General features: G+C 40.6%; 1 protein-coding gene across 2 annotated transcripts in view; it reads right to left on the reverse strand.

Moving 5' to 3' along the window:
• Window positions 1-4454: 4454 nt before the first annotated feature.
• Window positions 4455-26389, reverse strand: part of spata20 (spermatogenesis associated 20) — a 30867-nt gene continuing 8932 nt past the window's right edge. For both annotated transcript variants that reach the window (XM_062526265.1, XM_062526266.1), the window contains exons 8-16: window positions 25963-26067; window positions 25576-25650; window positions 23470-23682; window positions 22947-23139; window positions 21062-21230; window positions 15658-15866; window positions 12911-13110; window positions 12213-12293; window positions 4455-5094 (exon numbers count right to left, since the gene is read on the reverse strand). In XM_062526265.1, the coding sequence (XP_062382249.1) occupies window positions 4924-5094; window positions 12213-12293; window positions 12911-13110; window positions 15658-15866; window positions 21062-21230; window positions 22947-23139; window positions 23470-23682; window positions 25576-25650; window positions 25963-26067 (1416 nt within the window). In that variant the 3' untranslated portion in view covers window positions 4455-4923. The remainder of the gene's footprint in view (window positions 5095-12212; window positions 12294-12910; window positions 13111-15657; window positions 15867-21061; window positions 21231-22946; window positions 23140-23469; window positions 23683-25575; window positions 25651-25962; window positions 26068-26389) is intronic.

Consider the following 26389-nt stretch of genomic DNA (forward strand, 5'->3'; position numbering starts at 1 on the left):
TTCAGTGTGACCAAAGCAAAGATCTAAATGACGTTGTCAGAAGGAAACATTCTAAAATAGTAGCCTGATTCTGCATCTGACGTCTAGGCTACAGTATGAAACATGTTAAATATGAGAACACTCGACACGATAATGGTCATGAGTGTTGAACTAGCCCATGTGACCATACATGGAAACTGAAAGAAAAGGAAATAATAAGAGGAAAATGCATTTCTATTTTAAATGTAAACAGTATTAAAATAGCCTAATGTTGTGGCCCATAGCAGAATTGCCTATGTATAAAAGCTGTCTCTTAAATGGCAAATATGTTCAGGATGCTAACATTATGACACTGCATTAGGAGAAAAGCTGATTTATTTCCAGTGTCACTCCCCAGTAATATAAGTAGGGTAACATGATGAACTAGTACAACCCTTCCTCACCCAACCCCGTTAGACATTACACTACATATGGGCGCATTCCATACTATAAAGTACATGCAGAGATGCTGATGCTTCCTTCTTTTCATATCTGATTAATTATTTTATTTGGTAGCCTAGATTTTGTCCCTTAACGCCTTACAGTACTCTTTTGCATATTATTATGCATGCAGCTACTTTGGACAAGATGAAGCTAAATTAAGGTAATTCCAAAACTATCTACTAATATTTTACAGACATTCCTACAACTGTTTCATGTTTAGCATTCCACATTTGGTAACAAAGTGTTCTGGAATGGCTGTTTGAAGATGAAATGTGAAAAGTTCAACAGAGAAAAATGTGATGTTGCATGTTAAAATAAATTGAGTAGTCCTTGAGAAAGACTGAATGATCTGTGCCGTGTGCAGCAGTGCACGAGTCTGTACCAAAAAATCAGTCCCACTGTCTGCTTTCATCACATCATATCCTAGTGGTGCGGCCAGTTGACAGGCAAGCTGAGAGAGGTGAATAAAATGACAAATTCTGTGCTTCATCCATCCAGTGTTCAGTGAAATGTCAAATTTAACACTATTTGTGGAGCCAAGGATTTTACTGTGTTAGCAAAACCATGTGTTTGTGTTGACCCTCCTCATCTACTTAATGACCTTCTCGACTAGTGATAGTACATCCTGCTTACCTCCGCCACAACACACATGCACAGCTAGAGAAACATTGAAATTCAAATGCGTCGGAATGACCTCACCATCTTGCAGTATACAATTCAGGTCTTTTGCTCTGTCAACGTCAAAATCAGCCTGCCCAGCTGCCTGACCCAAGTGACCTGCATGAAGCTGGGGAAGAGACATTTAGTTAACAATAAATGGCAAAGTATAGTTGGACTGGGGGATGACTGTGACTACTACAGTATCCATTTTTAAAACAGGATGACACAGTATCTGTGGCTGGCAGTCCCTGCCACATCAAAAATGATCTGGAGGTTAGCTAATTAAGTCCCAAGGGATGAACAGCAGACCTGGAATTAGAACAGTGCACTCTGAGCAGGTGCTTTTGATGAAACAAAATAAATAAATAAATAAATGAATAAGTAACAGTGTAAGAATAAATACCCCAGTTGCACAAGTTGCAGTGAAGAAGATGGAAGTTTTCAAATGGAAAAGGTTTTCTGTATAATATTTTCTATGGCAATGGTCTATGGTTTTCTGTTGGATTATAATTTGGAAATGAATGAACCTGGATTCTGAATACTGGAGTTATTTTCCATGGTACCGTTCAGGGTCCACCAAACAGCGGGGAGTAGCTGAAGTCCAAAAGAATTTTTGTTTTGAAATTCACAAGAATGGCAGGGCTCCAATACATCAACATTAATTACAGGCAAATCTAATCACCTGAAATTTCACCAATTAGGCCCTCTGCACTCTCATCTGCACCTATTACGCCATCACATATGCCATGCAGTGACAGAGCTGAGGGCCTCCCATAATAATCTCAACTGCCACATCCTCTGGTTGACACCTAATAGCTGCAACTTATTCGCTCCCCTTACAACTATACGTGCTGTATGCAAATACATCAGAAATCGGTGCAACCATATTTGTATGCACTGGACATGGACTCTGTTGTTCAGCATCTCAGAGTGCAGCTCTGAGGAGAGTCCCTGTATTCATGAGTCCCCCAGAGGCTGGCGGATCCTCTTGTGCAGTCCATGTGCGTTCAGGCACAACGGGCAATTCATTCATGTAGTTTGTAAATGTGTCATATCATTTACACTGTCTCGTCTCATTGAATACAAGTGCAGCAATCGTTTATGTCTATGCCCAGACCTGTGGTCCCTTAGTGACCCTTTTACACGATCAGGACTGACCCAACACTGAGGTTTTCTGTATCAGAATGGTATGCAGCCATCACTACAGCAAGCTATTATTGTTGATGTGAGCCATGCCAAAAATGCCGAGAGGGTTGCTGGTTGCTGAGACAACGATTCTAGAGCTCCAAGGTGAGATTCTGCTGCTTCAGCCAAATTGTACAACTGTTACCCTCTTACTACTCTGTCTTCACACCCGCTACAACAGCAGTGTGAGTTCTCGTGGGTTGTCTGCTTGTAATATGGAGTTTATTTAAGTAATGTGCACAAATTGGTTACCACTCCAATGTGGAATCACCCATGGGCTTTGCTTAGCTCTTCGGTGATCTGTACAGGTGAGGCCAAATGTAATAAAATTGTATTTTTTAATAAAGCAACGGTCATTGTTTTAAAGTGCTTTACAGAACCCCCCTACAGCAAGAGTAAGCTGCATTGCTTAGACAAGCACGTTTCCTGCTCTGGACTCACAACCTTATACATGAGAGGTAGGCACGCTAGCAAGGAGGCTGAAACCCATGGGTGCTAGTGCCTGGTCACAAGCATATTTCTTAAGGTGTCAGGAATTAGGTCTACTCACTGTGCTCTCTGGCTGCCTTTACACCAGCGTCATCTTACATGGGTGCGTCCTACTAGTGAGTAAATAGGATGCCCCTTCTGGTTAATGTATCATGAGCAGGGAACAATAATAGTTCATCTAGCTTATAGCATATGCATCTTGCAGTGGGGTCTTTAGTAGGAAGGGAAGAGGAGAGGAGTAAGTGAGCGAAATGAGGGAACAGAGCTAGAAGGCATAGTAGGTTACCTTACGTGCCTTTGCTGGATGTAAGTGTTGCTGGTTGAGGTTATGATGAGGAGCAATGATATCACAGTCATCAACATTTGCTGACAATGACTGTGTTCTATGAAAGGGAGGAGATGCAGGTTAGTCAACAGAGTACATTTTAGTCATACACAAGCTGATTTCTCCGTGTGACATGAAATTAACACGGATATACTACAGCTTTTCCATGCAGTGTTGAATGTGACAGGGGCGACTGTAAAAGTAAACACCCGTGAAATGGTGAGCTTGGGATGTCTGAGAAAAATGCAAAAAGTTCACTAACATGTCTTCCTAGGAGTATTAGTAAGCACTGAACTTCTTCATAATAAACATCAGCACTCTGTATAAAATGGACGATGATTTTTCTGTTTGTTCTTCTGTCTTCAGCATCACGTCCTCTTTGTCCTCTGCACCACTGTCTTCCCTTTGTCTTCCATCCCATGGTGAGTGCACTCTTTGTTTTGTTTAGCACATTTGTTGCTCCTCCACGATCAATTCCTCTGTTAATCTCCCAGCCTCTCATCCTCTCCTGCTGCCCACGACTACTCATCACAGAGGGCTGGTGGGCTGCTACAGCTGGAGGCTGCTAAGCCTCTCTAGTGACCTTATTACAGAGGGAGCGGGAAACAGGTAGCAAAGCATGAGAACAGACATGCAGACCTTTACTGTATACTGTAATGACCTCCTGGGGGACCAGGCATATCCCAGACCTCAGATCCCTGAGGAGAACCATGGATGAGACAGGGCATGAGGACCAAGTTGTTCTTCAACAGACCGGAGGTCTGGTACAACTATGTTGAAAAAAAAGCAACTTAATGTGAGGCTGAATGCTATGACAAAGCAGGAGCCACTGCCATGAAGCATTATGAAACATTTTACTACTGTTGTTATAATTATTATTATTATTAATAATAATAATTGATATCACTGCTTGGTTGAATTTCCTATAGTGACGTGCTCTTTAGAACATCATTTAACTTTAAGATGTTTACACACCTATGACCAGTTATTTGGCTGCATTACACTTGTCAATGCTCTAAACGTATTGCCAAGTGTAAAGGAACTGTCACATTTCAACAGAGTTATTAATGATCTGACAGACGTTCAGAGCACAGCAACATTGTAACATATTACTGAGATGGCTTTTAGCTCAGTTACACAACACTACTAACACAAAGCAAGTGTGCCAGTCATACAAGCAGAATAATGGACTCTTCAACATTTGGGTATCAGAAGTTAATGCATGTTCCAGATGGTAATCTTATACCTTGAGGTACATTAACTTCTGACATGCAAACGGCATGTCGGCTTTAGACCACAAAATTCAAAGAAACACACAAATCTTAAGGTTACTAATCAAGACTTTATTTCACCTGAAGTGTGCCATACACTGTATTTCACAGTTTACTTAATTCAAGATCAAGTGGATTCACTATGCATTTCTAGTTTTCACAGTTGTCTTGCACAGACCTTTTGAAATTCAACTGAACAACCAGCCCCAGCTGGTCCCATGTGGCTAAGGTCCTCAGTGGTTTCGGACTATAACGTGACTGAGACAAATGTTACTCCAAAAATAATTAGTTAAGGTTAATTGGCTCTACCATACCTTACTGTAATGCCTGGCACTAACGAGTTATTCACCCACTGTCTCCAGTGTAAACTCAACTTCCTCTGTAAAACAATCCAAGAGTAAGTATCTCTCATAGAAGCTATGCTGGTTATATTTAAATTAGATGACTGACCTCTCCCTAAATGACCCAAAAGGGCCTTTTGACAGCATTAGTGGGTTTGTGCGTATCAGAGTGCATATGTGACGGTGGGCCTCATTCCAGCAACAGTCTGCGGAGTTCCTCTGGGCAGGTGACAGGCAGGGCGCAGGTAAAGTTCTGGCAGACAAAGGCAGTAGCTTTGCCCTCAAGTGGACGCAGTGAAGACAGGACGGGCAGTCGCTGGTACAGAAAGCCATCGGTGTCACTATCTGCCACCAGCAGGACCTGTGTTGACAGAGAAGAGACAAAGAAAGGAATAGACAGAGGAGTATAAAACAGTGAGTAAAGTGGATTTGAAAACAGGAGGGGATATGCCAAGAACCAGAGACACAGAGAAAGAGAAGCACTGAAGCAGGGCTGGTTGAACACAATTAAATGCTAGAGTGTGTTTTGGGGAATAAGTGGTGCAGAACTTCAATGGTGGCACAAGCCTACACACTACAGTCACACACAGTGGACCTGCAAACGCATCAATCTAAATTGTAGCTAAAAGCTGATGTTCCTCTGCAAAATAAATGACACTGAGCATTTTATTACATTATCCACTTTCAGGGGGAATTAACCATCGACCTGATGCAATAATGCCTAGGCAGTCTATGTCTAGGTATGAGAAATGCTGGTGATACACACACTAGCACGTTGATTATAGAGAGCAAAAAAGGCTTTTTACAGCTGTTTTGTCATTCACGTTTCATAAGTGATGCTAACTCTCACATTTTAAATGCAATGCTAAAAGTGACAGGTCAGGATAACTGTAGATGTTTTCAGGTTTCAGAAAACCTCATTGATTGTGACAGGACAAGACCGTGGACTTCTGCATCACTGCATGACTTGTGTCACCTGAGGCTACCATCTCTCAGATATGAGGACAGCGCTGTGTTCTACTTAGAGAGCGCCAGCACACAGACAACCATGGCCAGCAGGCTATCTGAGGTCACAATGGTGAGGTCCCTCCTTTCTAGTCTCAGAGGACCTAATAGAAAAAAAAACATGCTGCTTCAATCACAGCAGTCACTGGATTCCCCATTCCCCACTGTCAAGCTCTCACTCGCTGTGTGTTGTCACTTGTCTCTATACAACAAACCATTTCCCCTCAAAATTCCCATGAGTCGGTCTGTCTCTCGCTTCCTCTTACACACACACACACACCACACACCCGCGCACGTGCTCACACACACACACACACACTCTTCCACATCTGCACCCTGCTCAGCCTATCATCACACTTTCACACATAAATGTAAGAAGACATACAGACAACTCTCCAAAATACACACACACACTACACACCCACGTCCACACAGAGAAAATTAGATTAGTTGAGGGAATTTTTAGAGACTCACTCACTCACTGCACTCAAGAAAAGTTCCAGCGGTGAGCATTAGGTTGTCAGCACACTCAGGTGGCACACTGAGTCATTACTCACTCAATTATCTGGGTTGACTTTATTTGGGTCTGTGTGAAGAATGAGCCACGTCAACAGCATTGTGTTCCATATCTATATTAATCATGGTTACATACAGTATGGAACCAGACTCTGAGTCAGAGCCAGTGCTTCAAGCACAAAGTAATATCATTGATGCAAGAAACCTACATGTTGAACGGTCAAGCAAAATCGCCAACATGGCCAAAGCAGCAAAAGCATTCAACTTCTATTTACACTTGCTTAACACGAAATCTGTACAAGGAGGCTGCAGAGGCTTAGTACTGTCATGCAATACATGCCTTCAGGGCAGATGAGAAGAAAATGATGAAAACAGCAATTAAGTCTTTCCTGATACCATGATCTAATCTGCCAATAAACTTTAGTGGCCTAAATACTGTAGGAATGCTATGAGTGAGCAGGCTAACATGACATTTTCCATGTCAGGGTAGGCTCACAGGTTAGGAACATGCTCCCTGCAGCTTGTTTCAGGAGCCTTTGCAATGCTACCTTTCAAATCCACTTAGACGTACAAAAACATAGATGACAAACCCTTGTGTGAAATCTGCCTAGATTTTTAGAACAGACTCTTCAGAAGATTCTAACCGGTGTCTTTTGTGGATGTAGTTGACCTTCCTGAACCAAATGTATAGTATAGTCTGGGGAGCTGAACTGGAACAACACGTGTGTTCATCTGTCCATCAAAATGAGCTTGGGGATGATACCAAAATGAGTTGTTAAAACATACCACAAAACACAACAAACTGCTGCATAATGTTGCTTTAAATAAGAAAAATATGTACACAGTAATTGCGCTACCTTGTCATGCTCCGTGGTGCATTTGTAAGTGATTGGATACAGGACCCAGTTCAAAAGCTTAACAAACAGGCCCAGGGGTGACTTATTGTGAGGAGACAATGCAGGCAAGAGCAATATCCAGGGTAATCCTCCACTGTGTTGAATTGTCTGCATCCATTCTTTGTATTTCCTTTCCTTTATCTTGTCTCTATGGTATTATTAGGGATTCACAGTTATGGGTTTCATACTTTTGTACAACTCAGACCCATTTTTCCTGGATATTAACCTCACCTGGAAGCGTTCCACACACTTCAAACACCCTTTCTGACTATTTTACCATCAGACGAAGTGCCTCAAAAAGCTCACTTGGTTAAAGCACATGCTCACAATACCACCACTGAAGAAACTATCTGTTACATCAGTAAGACTGGGCAGAGCTTCCCTCTCTAGGGGATGTTTTAGACAGACAATTACCAGCCACCAGCAAAAAGAGAATCCTACCATGCTCCTGTAGTTACTGACTCATATCTATAAACACAACTGTAGAGTTTACAGTTATTTGCCAAATGAAGATATTTTTAGATTTTAGGGATCACAGGCTGTAAAACAAACTAATAAATGTGCATGCGACCAAACCAAAACCAAATTCTTACACAGCTCATTGGCTACAGTTAAACTAAGTGCCCTATAACATAGAAACAGATGATACTATAATTAGATGTAAATCAGAAAACATTTGGTTGTCTCTGTGTTTAATGTATCATGGAGAATAGATATTTTCTCTCACCCCTCTTACTTTTTACACATTCTCACCAGATGTTTTCAGAACAAAAGTGTTAATACATCAAAAGGGGTGCACAATGCACTCCCTAATTTATCATGATTTCACACACAGACCACTGCATCAACATGACACTGTATGAGAGAGGGAATTCTCACAATCCATTTGGCTCATGCATCACATAGAGCTCTGAACGGAGGCTTTCTCTTAGCGCGCTCTAATTTTGGATTTTCTACATGTTGGTACTGTACACAGAGATACAGAAATATTTCAGACTTTCCCATCTCACATGCTGCTGTTCTGTCTAATATGGAAGAGAATCAGCTACAGGAGAAATAAACCTAAAAACGAGTGCACTGTTACAAAGATGGAAACTCTCCATGAAATGAAATTGGGATATTATTATTATCTTTCTATGCTTATCATGAGTCTCTAAAGGGAATTTCCTTATTATAGAATGCAATATGGTGAAATTACCACCATAGTGCAGTAGTCAACACCCCTCCAATGTTGCTGCCTATTTGTAAGTAGAGCTACGAGGCCAACATTTAAATATCATCAAATGCAAAATAGATATTATGCTTATTACTAGCAATAGTAGGTTGTCCATGGTTTATAATATGTCTATATTTGACATATGCATATTTTAATGATCATAACAGCACAAATATATTTCATAAGTTAAATGCTACATTTCTAGAGGCTGATTATCTTCAGTACTGAGACTGCATCAAACATAGCTGTCTTTGGGTTTTGGAAGTCGGTGTGCTCCTAAGTTTCAGAGCATGACATTTCGACATGACAAAACATCTTGCAAATGTCAGGAAAGATCCAACACACCCTTGTCATCTGTGTCGTGTGTTGTACATTTGAAAACATGTTCTATTTCAATCACCACAACATCAAATATAAAAGCCTGTGCATACTGACTACCAATCAGCTGTGACTTGGAAAAAGTGAATTTCCACAATTTCCAAAATCTGATCACTACCAGACAGATGTAGAGCTCATTTTTCATTGTACTGAAACATGCTGCACTGAAACAAATGCAACTCACAAGAGAAAACTGCTTTTACTGTCCAGGTATAATAAGATAATCATTATTCAGCAATTTCAGAGTGAAGATTTGTGATCTCCCGCCATATTAAATACTCATTCCAATCAAGACTGCAATACTGTCTGAGTCTTTCAATCATAGTAAAGGAAATTAAACTTTTTCATTTCAGCTGTCTGAGAAGCAAACAGATTTCCTGCCTTCTTTCCCTATTAAATACAAATTTTTGCTGTCCCTTTTCATGGATTTGCCGTTTTTTCACCAAATCATGAGACACGACAGTCCACATTTCCCTGCAACAGGAATATATACCACTTTGTCAGGAGCTACATTTGTTCCTTAAAAGAATAAAATCAACATTTGTGCCTTTAATTTATGCTTTTAAAAGATGAATGCTTGGGCAGAGAGAGGGCCTTGGATACTAACTAGAAAGCTATTAAGGATTTTTTCCCTAAATAAATCCCTATGGTCATCATGCAAAATCCCAAAACAGCATGAACTAGATTCCCATAAGGTTTCTAATTCAACAGACCTCTAGGGAAGAGCTATGTGCTGTGTGGCTTTCCCTTTCACTTGATTTACTATTGTGTCTCCTTGCAGTATCACAGATGGGAAGGAGGGCTCAGAAAGGAGAAATGTGAGGTTTCCTGTTTAACATATTCATGCTTGCTTATATCTAAGGCATTATATCTAAGGCATGCTAGAAGTAAATATGGGAAATAAAGGGGAATATGAAAGAATTCTGCACTGACCTCTGCTATGCTTTTGCACATGCTGGCCTGGGATCGTGACTAAATTACTACAAAACTGATTTAAAAAGGTACAATAGGCAAGATTTTCACCTTAATATAACCTTTACGAAGCCAATTTGGTAGTAAACAAACTTGTAATGGGCAAATCCATTGATAAAGCGAGTTGCTACCGAGAAAACCAGCCATGCAACTTCAAGAACGGCGACCCGACAAATCTCAAGAGAACCATGAAACATTATTAGTAGATATAGCTATTTGGAGTTTTTGCCTGTTGCTAATCCTCCACCTCCATAACAAAAGCATTTTAGCATAAGCATAGCGTCGGCCTACCTTTAAACAGTATGTGCAAGACATTGTCTTGTTGAAGTTGTAAAATCATGGTGCAAAACATATAGGTTCTATTTGCTAAAGCCACAGCAAAAATATTTGAGGAAGACATGATACTTAATATGAGCTATCTATGTATTGGGCATTCACATTATGCATGAGGTACTGTCCTGCTGAACAAAACATATTAACATAAAATAACATAGGCCGCAGCCATGACAAACACCAGCATTTGTCTCTATAGTAATGTTGTTGCAATAACATAAGAGATGATGGGCATGAAATAAGGCTACATTAACTAGTAGTGTGGCGCTTATATGAACAAGGTTAGTCTAAATGAGGCCTGTACTGCAATGGGTGTGTGTTGTTTAATCTGCATTCTGATATTCTGTATTAAAAAGTGATCTAATGAGGGGAAAACAGTTGAAAAATGTGAGTAGTCCCCTATGCATAATAAATGTAAAAGGCCATTTTCCCTTACACTATTACCTTTTGATACTACAACAAGGGATATAAATGTTAGATAGTAATTTAATGAGCCATTAAATGGAGTATCTGAAACCTTTTGTGTTAATGGCATACCCAAGACCATAGCGAATCCCTCAAGTGACCAACACGATTTGAATGCAGCAGAATAAAAAGCAGATGTATTTTGGAACTACTGTTTAAGTGCCTGAATATGCACACCAAATCCCGAGGGCACCCATAGTGTTGTCCAGTCATCAATTTGTATTGACAACAATCTATCTCATGCTGAGGTTAATCATCTTGCATTCTTTCAAAACAATCACATCCAACCAAGCCTATACTTACAGTAAGAGGGAGAATCAAATGCACAAAAATAAGCATACTGTAGGTGTATTATATAGTATACAAATAATATCCAGTTACAGCAATGTAAATCTCAGATGCAAAATAAAGCTCTGTCCAACATTTTGACTCAAAATAGTCTACTTTAATTAGCTTTTTCTTCTGGATTCACATCTCTATTCTCTTTTACATGATAGCATTAGCACATTACATGTGTTCTAGTGTTTTAACCCCCCTAGATCTGGTAAAAAAGGCTTTTATTTGCGCTACCTGTTATCAGTTTTATATCACTCATTTGCACGTCAAGTCAATCATACTGTGTGTCACCGCACGGGGAGTGGACACCTTATATATACAGTACTTTGCAGGCGCCTGTGCTTGCTGCTGAGAAGGCCTCACACACAGAAGTTGAGAAGGTGAAAGGAGGAGGGGGGCGGCCGGAGGGTTCACCTTTGGACCACGTCTCCCTACTGGAGCGGTGGCGCGGGGAATACAGTATCACACAACTAATGCAATTAGTAGGCTAAAGTCAGTCAGTCAAACCCAGACAGGGTTTTTGGTCATGAATTGCCTGAGGGGGGTGGTTGCCCTGGGCGTCATACAAGCTAGGACCGCCACTGGACTTAGATCTGGTAAAAAAGTTTCATCACCATTCCATAAGTGCTCTTTTGAATGGTAACTATAACAACCATAGTATATGACGGTTGAACTAGGAAGCAGGCGTCGCAACCATGGAATCAACTGTAAACAAACTAAGGACCAAAGACAGCAGTAAATCAAACTTCAAGTCTGCTAAACGGAATCACATGTTTCCTTTCCATGCTATAACTGCAAGACTATTGCCTACTGTACATACTACATACATGAATGGCAACTCAGGGATATGCAGGATAACGACCTTTGAGGTGTCTTGATATAATAAGAAATTAATGGACCTGGCGGAGGAGACTCTACAACGCCCAGTCCAGTAATTCCGTATATCGGGACATCTCTGTGGCCGTTATCCCTTACAAATAGTGTTAAAATTGTTCTGGTCTGTGAAATTGTTGTAGTTGTCTTGAGAAATGTTACACTCTACACGCAATTGTTAAGTTCAATGTTTAATGTTAATATTCTATAAGTTACTTTGGACAAAAGGGTCTGCTAAATACTATACTACTAAAAACTATATTTTCATCAGCTGAGTACACATTTCAGTCCATATCACAATTTCAGTCAAATTAATCAATCTTATGGAGATATCTATGTGATATGTGGTACCTATGTGAGTGAATTCTACATGTCCAAACATCAAAGATGCAAAAAAGAATTTAGAATGCTGTTGCTGGTGGCACCCAAGGCCTTCCTCTGCATTCTGCTCTCACCCTCCAAACTCCAAAGATTTGAGGGAAGACTTACTTTATGAGGCAGGAACAGGGTGTGGACGCAGGCAATCAGGCTGGCGGTGTCCTCTGCATCAGGCTGGCCACAGATAACGATCTGTGGAGAGAAAAAAGGAGTGGGTGAGGGTTGGAAAAAGGGGAGAGAGAGAGCGAAAGGGAACGAGAGGGGCAGGAGAGGGGCAGTAGAGGGGGTCAAGGCTGCCTGTGTTCTGTGCTAATGAGGTGAGCAGGTGTGCTTTGGAAGCATCTGGCCTCCGTCTGGACCTTCAGCTTGTTATTCCCTCCTCCTACACTTGCGCCACCTCTGCAAGCGAACACTGATGTGTCATGACAGGATTTTTTTTTTCCTCCTGTTATTCCCTGTTATTAACTTCACACCAGGTCTGGGGTGAAAAGGGAAATAAAGTTTGGAAAAGTAGTATTCTCATCGCTGAAACTTAATTTGAACTTCTGTCAGAAGCCACCCACTCATGTCTCTATTCTATTTCCTGACATGAATGTAAGCTCGACTCCAACACTCCAAAAGGAAAGCGCAGACCGCTTCTTATGCTTATTTGGAATAATTTTATCTCATCCAGAATTCTGCGTAACATTCACAAATAATTTGCCATATTCAGTAGTCTTGTGACTTTCAGCTACATTGAAATAACAAGACAAGATACAAATCAATTAACTCAATTTGTTAAGGAGAGAGCCTCAAGGCAAGACAAATACCTGCTTCAGGGAGTAGTGCAGAGCCATGAGGCCCCGCACCATGTCTGGCAGGGCAATAGGCACTCTCACCAGCCTATCAGAGAAGGCTGCCAACAGTTTCTGGCAGCGCTCCATCCAGTCCTGCTTGCCCGTGAGGTGAGAGAGGCGGAGCAGATTCCGAGCTGACACCGAGTTGGCGCTGGGCTCTGCTCCATCCTGATCTGAAAACAGCACAGAGCATTCTCAAACAGAGTAACTAATTTTACAAACTACTACAAAGATTGATTACACCAAAATGTCTCACTGGTGCAAGAATGAGCTCCCCACATTTAAGCAATTTACAGGCTGGCTTGAAATCAACATGAACATTGTTTTTGAAACGGGCTTAAGTGCTGGGAGACAGTGGCTTTATCTACTGTCCAGTGGGAGATGGTAATGGGTGTTGTGTACCTGATGACCTCGTATTATATGAATAGAGGGAGATGAGGGAGATCCTTAGGCAACTAGGCAAACATATGAAGGGGAGAATCGCTGCTCTTTTGAGTTTTCACATGAAAGATTATGTATTGATGCTAAAATTCACATTTATTACAAGCAAACATTTTCATTCTGAATGCAAAAGGACTTTGGCCATCATAACACAGCTGAAATGTAACAGAACACAAAAAATCCGTGGCACTAAATTTTAAGAGCATTCATAAATTTCACATGGCACTAATTAGGGCAGCAGAATCCCAGCAGCCTTGCATCATTGTCAGCCATGTCTCAGGTGAAAGCCAATTATAATTCAACATGTTAATGTGGTTATACATATTTTAGACTCACTTCAGCAGCAAGTCTGCTTTGGTGTCAGAGATAGTGCTCCATCAAACAGACCAACACACAGCCTATACCTTCACAAAAATGTTAACACCCATAGTTACATATTAGCTCTGCCACAACTATTTTACTCTGATATGAATCTCTATCTCAGTTATTTTTGCCATTCTGTCTATGTTCATTTATACATAATTGTTAGTTGGTTTAGAATCGGTAAGTAAAAGTTGGATTTGGTTAAGTGACTAGGTAAACCTTGACGCATAAGATACTTCTGGTACAACAAACCTACACCTACACCCCAAAACCTGATTCTAAGGCCCTTTCGTGTCTGCATGGTACTTCATCATCATAACAACCCCCTTTCATGCTAGATACCTGTAAAAAAAAAATGTTTACTGGACAAGCAGGCACATATCACATCAGAATGGGGAACAGACTCCAAATGCGAGTCATTCTGTGGAAAAGATTCCACAAAACTCATCATATTGATTTCACTTTCATATGTTCTTGCTAGTATAGATTTTCACAAATCCCACTTCAAATGTACCAATTGATCAGAGGATGACGACGATCACCTGCATTATATGCAATAAACACACAAGGCAAAAACAAAGCGCATGGAGATTTCGCTCCATGTTGGGCACGCACACAAACATATTTATACACATTCCCAGTGAGCCGTTTATCTCTTTCTTGTGGATGCCATGTTGTGAGAGCATGGCAGATGGAGGTTAAACACTACCAGCTCCAGGGACAGGGTGTAAAATCAGGGATGGCGTGGCACTGTGGAGGTGATTTGTCTTTTCGTGACAGGACAGAGGCTGGCCTCTGGTCTCTGCCTCTGTGTGGTAGCAGCGGTGCGGCCCCTGATGTCTACACTCTCATGCCCAGCTCCACTATCGTGTCCCAGTCACTTTCCCAGGATGAAAAATCCTTTGCAAGTCTATTTCACTTAGTCAAACAACGCTTGCAGTGGTTTACCTCTATATTCTCACCCCCCACACATCAATCCTGTGCCACTTTTATGGTGCCATCTGGCTTGAGGTCAGTTCAATGTGTTGTGATTGAGTGAGCTTTAGTAGCACACCTGAACCAGGGAAACGCTATCTTACCAACCCTGACTTTCTAGGCATGACTCAACTAGATGTTTATGACTGCCATGTTTCTTACAAGTACTTTTCATGACTGTAAAATACATTTGAAAAACTTCTGAAAGTTGACACTGGTGTAAAGGTGGTAAAATATGAGTAAAGAGCCGTTCACAAAAGGAAAGAGAACTACAAAGTTAACTGTATATACCAATATTAGCATCATTATCGTAATAGCTTATGTGAACACGTCATTATGCACATTAGCTAGTGTAAGTGATACTATTTTGTCATTATCGTTATACTTATATGATAACAATTTACTTGGATAGTCCATAGGGTGACCACCGACCAGACTCTAAAAAGGAGGACACCTGTGTCTAAAAGTGAAGACAAATGGGCCAAAATGAGGACACCAAAAATTTCATATAGGCCTACTCCTGTGGGCGCTGGACTGACAGTAAAAACGTCAACATTGGCTTTGTACATACTGTCAACAGCATTTAACCTTGTGATACATACAGTAGTGGTCAGTGGATGAAAGTTGCGTAATGGCTAAAAACACATTGCCTGCATCGCATCGTGTTTTTAGGCTTTGCATGCGTTTTAGGCATCTAGATTCAATCCAACATAACAACAGCAGAGCTACTTAAAGATCACAAAAAATAATGAAGAAAAAAAATTCCGTGCTATTTTTCTGTCACTCATTTGTCTCCTGCTATAACAATGTAGAGCTTAGATGGACTATGATGGGGGAAAAAATAGCTAGTCATTTTAATTGCAAAAAATGTGCAACCATTTTCCTGGATTTTGTCTGATGACACAGAATAACCCAAATACTAAGAGCAAGAGGAGATTTACCCTGCTTGAGTCTTAGAAGCACAGTGGGGTCACTTGGGTCACTGCAAAAGTAACCGCTGCCTTGATCATCCCAGAACAGTTGGTCTTGCTTCTGCTGGAGTTCCTCTGCCCATTTGAGCCATTCCACTGCCTGTGTGGCCTCGAATAGGTCCAGCAGTCCAGCCACCACATAAGCATAGTCATCAAGGAAGCCTGCAATTGGCGAATCTCTGGTGGGAAAAATGGTAAGAGTATAGTGTCAGTGATTTTTTTTTTTTACTATTTACCTTTTTCTTAATCTACATAAACAAAATGTTTAGCATTAACAACTGAATGTTTATTAAATGAACTGCACATTAAAATGAACTGCATCAAGTTAAAACATCTAAATACTCTTTTGACCATATAAAGTCACAAGCCTGCTGGTAATAAGTGCCAGCATCGCTACAAAGTTGGGTCAGAACTCTTTTCAACATATTGCTAATCACTGACTCATGGGAACATGGAGAGAGCTCTTCAGGGACCCCTTCATCTAAGATTCCCCACCCCTGGTTTGCAGAGTGTGCTGGGACAGCCGGTGACAGAGCTACAGATAGGGGAGTGCTGGGGGCAGGCTAATGGAGGACAAGGTGGCAGGGTCAGAAGACCTGAAGCCATGACCTCAACAATCATTTCTCCCACTCCATCTTTTTGGAGTTTGACGGCTTGTTGGAGCCTTGAAAGCTGGGCAGCAGGGAGACCTGTTACGCTGGTCTAATTTCATCTGCAATAGGTGTTGTCATTTATATATCACTATGGATGAGAAACAAGGCTAATATCTGAGCATTTTTTCCTTTGTTGAGATCAGTTTTCATATACTGTTGTACATCCATGTATTTAGCATCTTGCACTACTTCCTTCTTTTATGTTTGTGTATGTGTGTGAGTTAGTGGGGAAGGTGGGGGACAGAGGCGTCGCTAGCAGTTGACAACATGCAGGGCTTAGCACATAGTAATAATGATTTTAAAAAAACTGGCCATAGCCAAGAATGCCCACACCTAATGACACTACTGGTGGGGAGTGGGTGAGGACATGTCTCTGTGTGTGGGTTGGGTTGGATATATCATTGCTTTTCCATTTATTTAAATGCATTTATTTAACGCACCATTAGGACTGCTAATCAATTTGTTGTACCCTATGCAATGACAATAAAGGAATTCAGTGTCTATTTCTGATCCTTCAACAGCCTGTCATCTGAAACTTTTGAAAGTCAATGGACAGAGTCTGTGGAGGAATCAGGTTTCTATTTTTTATTGAGGTGAAAAAAAAGTTAAGGTAAAAGTTGTGGTAAGATACTATAAGGTTAAAAGTAACTCTCAGAGCACAGTCTGTGGATTCATCTTTGGGAAAATTAAAGCCCAGTAACTAAATTTTTAATCAGCTATACAGTACAAGCCTCTGGATTACCCTTCTCTCTCTAGATCAGCGGTGGCCAACCCGAGGCTCGCGAGCCACATGCGGCTCTTTGCCTCCTCTCGTGCGGCTCGCGGCTGCTCAACTGATGTTCTGACTTCTCCTCGGACCTAAACGTTTTCCTTTTGAAATAGCCTTTATTTCCGGTAAATAAAAACTAATTTCAGAATTTGATAGTAGCCTATTGCCAAAAGTAATTTAATAGTTAACAATAATCATTTTACAGTCATGATATGGATAGGAATTGGCCAAAACGAAGCAGACGTGTTTATTCTTCAGCCAGGTTTAATGCTACTGTTGCAATCAGGAATACCCTGAAGCTAATCGTAAGTAGAAGGAACACGTGCCATTGAAAAGGGCCATCTATCGTTTTGTAGCATAACCCCTCTGGTTAATATGTCAAAGTAGCCTACGGTAATCAAAACAAAAGCACTCTGAGATCGCAAACCTCCGCCTCGCGCATCCTGCTTAACATCTCGCGCCTCCGCTTAACATCTTGCTTAACAAACAGACAAACCCCGATGAAAACATAACCTCATTTGCGGAGGTGATATGTTTCTAGCCTACACATTCGTTTGGTTCTTGGTATGCCACTGATTCATAAAGCTTCAAACTTGAACATTTCCTACATACTTTTGCAAGTAGACTGGTAATGGCTATAGACGTCAGTCACTCGTTTTCTTTTTGTTTATTTTCTTTTTAAAAGTTAACTGAACACTTGACATTGCATTATCAGGTGTTGGAGCATTGCTCATGCCAATAAGTCATTCAGTGAGGGGGGATTTGATGTGTGTCTGATGTTTTTACATTTTCCAATGATCATTTATCAGTGATCATTGAGCATCTGCCAAGTGTCTTACTTTAAATGAAAAACAACGGAGCTATAACTGTAGGCCTAATGTTGTGCTGTTGTAGTAGGCTATGGACGCCTTTTTTTGTTGTGCGGCTCTTTTGACTTTTGTAGATTTTTTTTTGGCTCTTCATGCTAGACTGGTTGGCCACCCCTGCTCTAGATGCTTTATAAGGTACTGCACTAGGAACACTGTATGCGGAAATACAGACATGGAGACACTGACAATAACACCTGAGCATACTGTTAGTTAGCCTGGAGAATTCCAAACTGTATCGCGACGGGCACAAACTTTGAAATCATTGGTCCAGCCTTACCAATAACATTGATCAGATATTCCTAACATTACTTCCTCCTTTGCCTAAAACTGACAACAAGCAGCATCTACAGGAAACAACGTATGTGGGTCTACCCTTTCTGTCGATACATTTCTGCATTTTTTGACATTTGCAGGGGTTGCTGCTTCTGTTTATCGCTATAAGTTACGGTTTCGTCTTCCCCTCTCGCCGCTGACTGGCCTGTCATTTTTCTTGTCCGAGACAGTTAAGAACTATGATGTTCCAAACTAAGTTCTCCCTGAGAGAAGATCTAAGAGGGTAGGGCCAGGCTAACTGTTAGTCACCATAAACTCAAAATAAATTACAGGAGGGAAATAGAACATGATAATAAAAAAGTAAAAATAACATAATAATAATATGATAATATTATGATACTAAAATATCCTTTATTGATGTAGCATATTCTACATCAAATAAACTACCGATAATTCATTAATGAATACCATAATATCAGTGTTAATACTAGAATCTTAAAGTACAGGTATCCAAATGGTAAACGTGAGAGAGACCAGATTTTAGGAGACAAGAAAAAGACAAGACATCTTGTTTTATGAATAACAACCAACCAACCAGTCTAATTTTGAACTTCAACTCTCAGAGAAACTACAGTGGATCTTAGTTAACAATTTCATTATCCAGTTCTATAATTTATAGGGCACATATAACTATGGGAAACAAAGTGACCACTCATTTTCACAAGCAGTATCAGCAAAACTAACCAATAACTTTTTGTACACCTAGACCTGGTTCGCTATGTAATGGTATACCGTGAAAACCTTCTCAGCATCAGTGAGAGCTAGATGATAGAGCAAAGTGCAAAGTCAGGCAACAGGCAAAGTGTCTCACTAATGATCTAAAGCTATCATGTGGCAGGTGGGGGCATTGAACTAACCCACAGATGTTTGCACTCAGAATCTTGCTCATGGCATTAAATTAGGAAATGGATTTTGTCAAGTTGTTAAACTAGCTTTAGTTAAACTCATCATCATTTAAATTAAGACCCGAAATGTTTTGTTGTTTTTTATAATGTAATGTGAGTATTGACTTGTGATATTAACATAGGGTTAATCTTGGTTACCCACATGCTAAAGAATTTATTATTCAAGACAAGGAAGACAAAGTACATGTCTGCCACCACTTTAGCCCTGAGGCTTCAGTATAATTAGGATGGTGATTTACACACGCAGAAAAAAAAGATAATTATCTTTGCATATGGGAAAAGGCTATGGTAAGCGTTCTGATAGAACTGCTGCTGGTGCAAACAGGTCAATAAATGAGAGGGGCCCTCAAAAATGAGGCCACGCTGACTATGGGTAATACTTGGTGGGGTTGCATGCTACAACCACTAATTACTGTTGTACAAGTGGTACAAGCCAGGCTCAACACCTGAAAGTCTGAGGTAAGCTTACAGCACAGTAACAAACCAGAAGCATGCTTAACATAAATCAGAGGTCAACAGTTTTCTCTGCATCCTACTGTATGTTTTATCAATGAGATTGGGTGTTTTTGCTGCCGTACCAAGAACGTGAAATTGTGTCTGTACTGCAACCAAATTAGTGCCAGTGGATTAAACTGTCAAAAGAATAAATGTCTTGTTGGTTTGATATTTCTACATATCTATGACTCCTAGGGTCAGTGTAGACATCTGTTTATCAGACACCAACCCTGAACATTACAGGGCACGAGCTGATTGTGAAAATGAAGTAGGTGTGCTACTTTCCCTGCGCCTACAGCAGAATGTGCAGAAATGGGAGTCGGAACATTTCTAGAGCAAGGTAGGCTGTACGTCGTATGATAAATGGGTAAGGGAGCCCGGTCATTTTTCATCAACAGTTGTCGCACGTGTTGGCAAACCACCTCTGTGGAGAGTATTCCCTGGGTGATTTTTGTCTTACTCTAAGCACTTGTTTCTGCAGTGTCTATTCACTGCAAGTAGTGTGGAACCTGTGGGAATAGCTTTGAAAAAAGTGAAGAGCCAGCTATGACGGGAGTGACAAATACACATGATAAACTGTCACTTATTTCTCTGGAAAGTTTTCACCAAACACATCAAAACACTCAAAGCTGTCAAACCTATAATAAAACAACCCAAAGGTAAAAAAACAACTCAAAGCTACATGAAGTTCTACTGAATTGAACAAACTTAATTAGATTGTTTTGAAACCCTAGGTAAGACTTCTTTTGAACTTTGCAAAAAAACATCATAAACATGTTCTAGAAGATCTGATATGATATCATATCATAAATCATCATGACGGTCATGTCCCTTCGCTGTGCAAGTGTCATGTTACTGCCATTATTAATTGTCATGCCATTGGCATGTCACTAATAGGCTGTCTCACATGCTGTCATACCATCCCATATTCTGAGAGCTATTGTACTGATAATGGTACCATGATACCTGTACTGTTATATGGGGTACTGACTCATGGTGAAATGGCATAAGTCTTTCGTGCCACTGGCATCCTAAACATCTTGATGAGCATTTATATTCAACTTGACTGCTCACTAGGATAATGAAACCAATTTTATCCTAAACCGTCAGCCATGCCAACATTTACACATATCATTACCTTTATACACATTCCAAAAGCACCGGACACTGTGCAAAATATACTAACAAAATCACTCAACAGTAGCATGCCAAGATGTTGTGAAACCTACTATTTAATTAAGAGTCCCTCTTAAGGACTTCAGCCTATTCCAGCAAGTGAAGGTTTATTTCTGAGGCTGCTGCTTAGCAACATTAAAGAGACTTTTAAGAAAGAGAATGCTGCAGGCTTACATCTGTTCCACCTCCATCTCCTGGCCACGGTAACACGAGTGCAACATCCTGCGGTCCCCCTCATCCCAGAGGTGCTTCTGCAGGAAGCGCGCTGCCTCTTCAGCTCTCTTCAGCAGGGCCTTATCTCCCAGCACTGCTCCCGCACAAGCAAACCCAGACAACATCAAACCTGGGGTGGGGGAGAGAAATGGTTATTACCATTATTATTATTATCATTATCAGTAGTAGTAGTAGTAGTAGTAATTGTCACACACAATTACAAGCCTCAGATGTGTCCTTCAATATGTTCACAATGAATTTCTCTCAAAGAAATTAGTACACCTATACAAATAATTATCACATATATAAAAGTGTATTCTCAGGTTCATACATTTAAAACATTTTAAAACATAACTTAGTCATTTTTCACCATCATTTTTAGGAGCATAGTCCCTAACTAGAATTGAATTTACTCATTAATTTACTTCTGTAACAGTAGTGTCTACCCTTGGCCTTGTAGCTGACTAATAACAACTTTACTTTGTACTGTATGTCTATCACACTAAAGCTGCTTACAAGCAATGCTGTGCCTCAATCACAGACTTCTATCGGAACGACATAACATGATAGGCACCCTTTAATTAAAGGCTTTTCCAACATTATAACCAATGTCAGTGTCTTGCATGTCTTGCACTTGGCACTCCAGGTCAATGATGCATGGCAATAGTGTAATCTATTATTGCAGAAGAACTTTAAAACTGCCGACTCATTACTTAGTCAAACTTCTCCATATCTCCCTACACCACAAGCAGCCAGATGTTGTAGCCAGAAAGGGAAGTGACTTTACAGGTAGAGACATCAAATGGGTTTCAATTTGGAAAGGATAATGGAGGTGCTATGCACAAAAAGACTGATTAAACAATGCCTGTCATTTAATTCAAGCTTTTAATTCATTAGTCACCATTGTCCCCCAATGCATTATTCATCCAATCTTTCAACTGGCCCAAAGATACTCCTGAAGGCTTTGAAAAAGGCTGAGAGGAACTTGAAATTAATGTTTTTCCCCCAAGATAACCATTTCATAGGTGAATAAAACATCAAGTAATAGAAACAACTATCTTTGATCTCAATGACAAATTGATATGGTGTAGGAATATTAGCTGATCAACTGTTGTATTAATGTTCTGTATTACACAATGTCCTAATAGGATCCGAGCGAGTGACTGTCTTGTATGTCTGTCTACACAGACTGTTGAATATGCTGTTCTTTTACAACATATTTCTCACTGCTTATGTCGCTTGTAGTCAGGACACTCCAAATTGAAGACAATGTAAGTAAACAAATTTTATTGCTAATGTTTGTCTGCATTGCATCCTGTCAGGACATGCTATTAGGCTGTGAATGATATGACTACTTCTTTCCCAAGTGTTGTCAAAGGACTTTTTGGAAATGAATACAATGATATTACTTTCTTACTCTAAATCTGTGACTGAGAAGACTAATAAACATTGACATGAGCTTGGCTTGGCAAAACCCTGACCTGTCATTTGCCATCATTGTCCATGTAGATTTCAGTGTCATGTTACCATCAATGGTAATTGTCACTCTAAGCGCTTAGAATTGTAGATGCCATAACAGCTTACTGTCACAGGCTGCTGTTTGGTCATAGCATCTCACTGATAATTAGTTTGAACGGATGATCGATAAATCTTGGACCCAAAGCCGATCTGGAGCCTTAACCATTACATGTGACAGAATCTTCACATTAGTTATCCTGACATGGCACAGTCCTGTGAGAATGCCCAAAAAGCGCATCAGCTCTAAATGGGCAGTCATTTCAAATTAGCCCTCTGGCATCCGTCCATGCCCTGAGGGTTGAGATCATATGGAGCCATAAGCCCGTACCATTCCATGAGGCCAGCATTTTAGTGTCCAGGTGGGGTGGGGGTCGTGCTCTTCTCACTCCAGCCAGCTCCGTCCTGCTGCTGGCCAGGATCTCATTAACCCTCTCCACATCCAGGCCAAACTGGGCTGCTGTGAGCTCCACAGAGTAGCGGACAATGAGCACATTCTGGCCCAGGAGCTCCCCGTGTGGATCCTACCCTCAAAGTCAACACAAAGTCTGCTATTAAACATCACTTCGTAATGCACACATACACATCTGGAAATTAGGCATTCAAGATACTCAGCAACTATTCACGGAATGCAAATCTGTGCTGGTTGTATTGTACCTGAATATTATCCAATGTCTACCCATTCGTTTGCACGCACACACACACACACACACACACACACACACACACACACACACACACACACACACACACACACACACACACACACACACACACACACACACACACACACACACACACACACACACACACACACAACACACACACACACACACACACACACACACACACACCTGCTCAGGCTCCACATTGCCTTGTTCTTTGACGCCATAGTGGTGCATGAAGATATCTGCCTTGGTGGCTCCACCAGTGGCACCTTCTACTGTCTCAGACAGCAGCTGTCTAATCTCTGCAGCAGTCCACACACAGAAAGCCCCCTCTTTCTTCTCACTGGATTCAGGCGTGGGCAGAGAATCCGCATCCTCTGCACTGTAGAAGCCCCCAGACTGCAGAGATTAGCATAAAGAGGAATATAGGATCTGTCAACTGAGATCCCCCAAACACTATTTGGAGGCTTACATTATTAATGCATAATGAAGAAATGTCATTCAAAATTATCATAAAACAGATGACTCATGACATTTCATGTCGACAACAACAGTCTAAAAACAGAAGATATAATAATTATGGCACTTGATACCATGCTGGCATACTAGCTAGGCAAAGGCAGGCTGTAGTGCTGAAAAGACAGCTGTTTAAGATGCTTTATGGACGCTTTTGACTTGTGAACTAATAACTACAGCACACTTGCCATACACATATCACACAGGACACAGCTGAGTGATAGACCTGATCAAATATAGTCTTTCTGACATATATTTCATTGATTTTGTCGCTTGGATTATAAGTGTGATAGGTCATGTGGAATCAAGAGTACACAAATATGGATTTGACCTATGCATACATCCATGCAGGGACAGTTTGGCTGCACTTTAGTATATTGTGAGGGGTTGCACAGTTTGTCCTAGAACATAAAATGACTGTGATAATGTACTGTAGTGGTGTGGTGGGTTTGTGTGCGCGCGCGCGTGTGTGTCCACAATGCAAAGGGAGAGGCAACACAACCGGGTTTATGAATACTAGCACATGTAAAGACCCAAAGGGATAAAAGCTCAAACTCAAAGATTACAGCACATCAGCCTTGTTCTACCAGTACACATTCCTTGTGTTCACTGTGGTCAGGAACCATTCCAATGAATTCAAATTGGACTTGGGCACAGTAAATGAATGTTGATCCAAACTGAAAATGATGTAATGAGCTAATCATATGCAATGATATACAAGAAGTGTTATTTTTATGTTAATATGTTTCTCTCTGAGGTTTTGGCAGTTTGGCGAAATATCTGCTTTTTTTCCACTGGCAGATGATCATAACTCAACAAAACTACAGAGAGAGTGAGCAAAATATCTTAAATGACATATGGCAACCTTATTCAAAACGCTTTGTAAAATACTGATATAAATGTGCCATCTTTGATAGTTTCCATGTTGCAGTTGCCAAAATGACACCGGAAGATTAATGACAGAACCTAAGAAATTTAAAAAGGAGCAATATTCATCATCACAGGCATGTCTTTGGGGGTGGCAGTGAGCAAGCTACTCTAATTTTAGGAATATTTAGATCCATACTACTTGCATTATTAAGCCATCAGCTCCCCACTTCCTCTCTTAAATTGCAAGTGTAATTTAACATGACTGTAAATAATAATAATAAAAAGATTAGCACAAAATCATGGGCCAAACATTTGAAGCTCCAGAAAGGAACCCTCTTAATTTTTTCATTGCAATATCTAACATATCACTGTTTTTCATTACATTACCTGTACTTTTTTGCTAAATTGCTAACGTTACAGCATTAATCCACTTTTCAAAAAGAATATCTTTACTTCAATATAAAACATTTTCAAAACTAAACTAAAACCAGAGAAAATCTCCCCTTTAGTCCTTCCACATTAAGTCATAAAAAGCAGAACACTTGCCTCATAATCCTGCCCTACCTGGTATGACTATTATACTATATAAAAAATAAGATTAATTATTCCAGTGACCTAAAATGACCATCACTTTCTTAATACAGAATTACTCCATAAATCATAGAAAACATAATCAGAACTAATATAGTTAAGCCTAACCATGACCTCTACATGTAAGGGTAGGCCAATTCATCACCACACTATGGCTTGGCCATTGTGCTCTTCCTACAGTACAGAAATGAGTTGACCTCAAACCGAGGGGCTTCGGCTATGTGGGAGATTTTCAGCAATCTGTCGCCAGTTGTACGGTGCGGCGTCAGCAGGGGCTAACAGACGCCAGCACTAATGAGGGGGAAGATGGCTCACCTTGTCACTCAGATCCCGAGAGACATAGAGCAGCACGTCACGGGCCACATCTGCAAAGAACTGCTCCTTGGACACCTGTGGCGAACCCAACCAAAGAGACATATGTAGAGCTCTGTCTTAGTTTATTAGCCTTTCAAGCCAAATGTTCTACACTAATAGGACATGCCCTTAGAAAACCCTACTTCCTACCAAAGAATACAATACATTCGTTATAAAAAGCACCTAGCGGAGAATGAATGCTTAGAAAACAAGCAAACTGGGGCATTCCCTTTCCCACCCAATAAAATGAACCTTCAAGCTTTTCTGCTGAATAAGTGTGTTAGTCTAGGTGGTGATCTATGACTATCCTGAATGAAGACACATACAGATGCACGTAAACAAACCCACCTGGTACGCTGTGATGTAGGCCAGCGCCAGCTGCGCCTGGTCGTACAGCATCTTCTCAAAGTGGGGCACATGCCAGGAGGAGTCTGTGGAGTAACGGTGGAACCCCTGAGAACACACACAAGGAGGCGAGGGACAGAGAGAAAGGACAAGGGTCTTATTGAAAGCACAAAATAACATGTTGATTTAAAAACTGTACTGGTGTGCGAAAGAAAATCCCAAATAAATATAATTATAAAAAAAGAAAGTACAAAATAACAGTAAAATTGGAGAAAACATCAGTCAAAGTTGAGAAAATCTAGAACTTTTATAGATGGTGTATTATGTACGGGATAATGGACGACACGCCGTACGGTTAGTCAAAGTTAATGCACGTTCTAGACGGTGATATGGCCCGACGCAAAGCGGAGAAAAGTGCATTAACTTTGAC

The sequence above is a fragment of the Sardina pilchardus genome, chromosome 22 (genome assembly GCF_963854185.1).
Source record: "Sardina pilchardus chromosome 22, fSarPil1.1, whole genome shotgun sequence".
NCBI lineage: Eukaryota > Metazoa > Chordata > Actinopteri > Clupeiformes > Clupeidae > Sardina > Sardina pilchardus.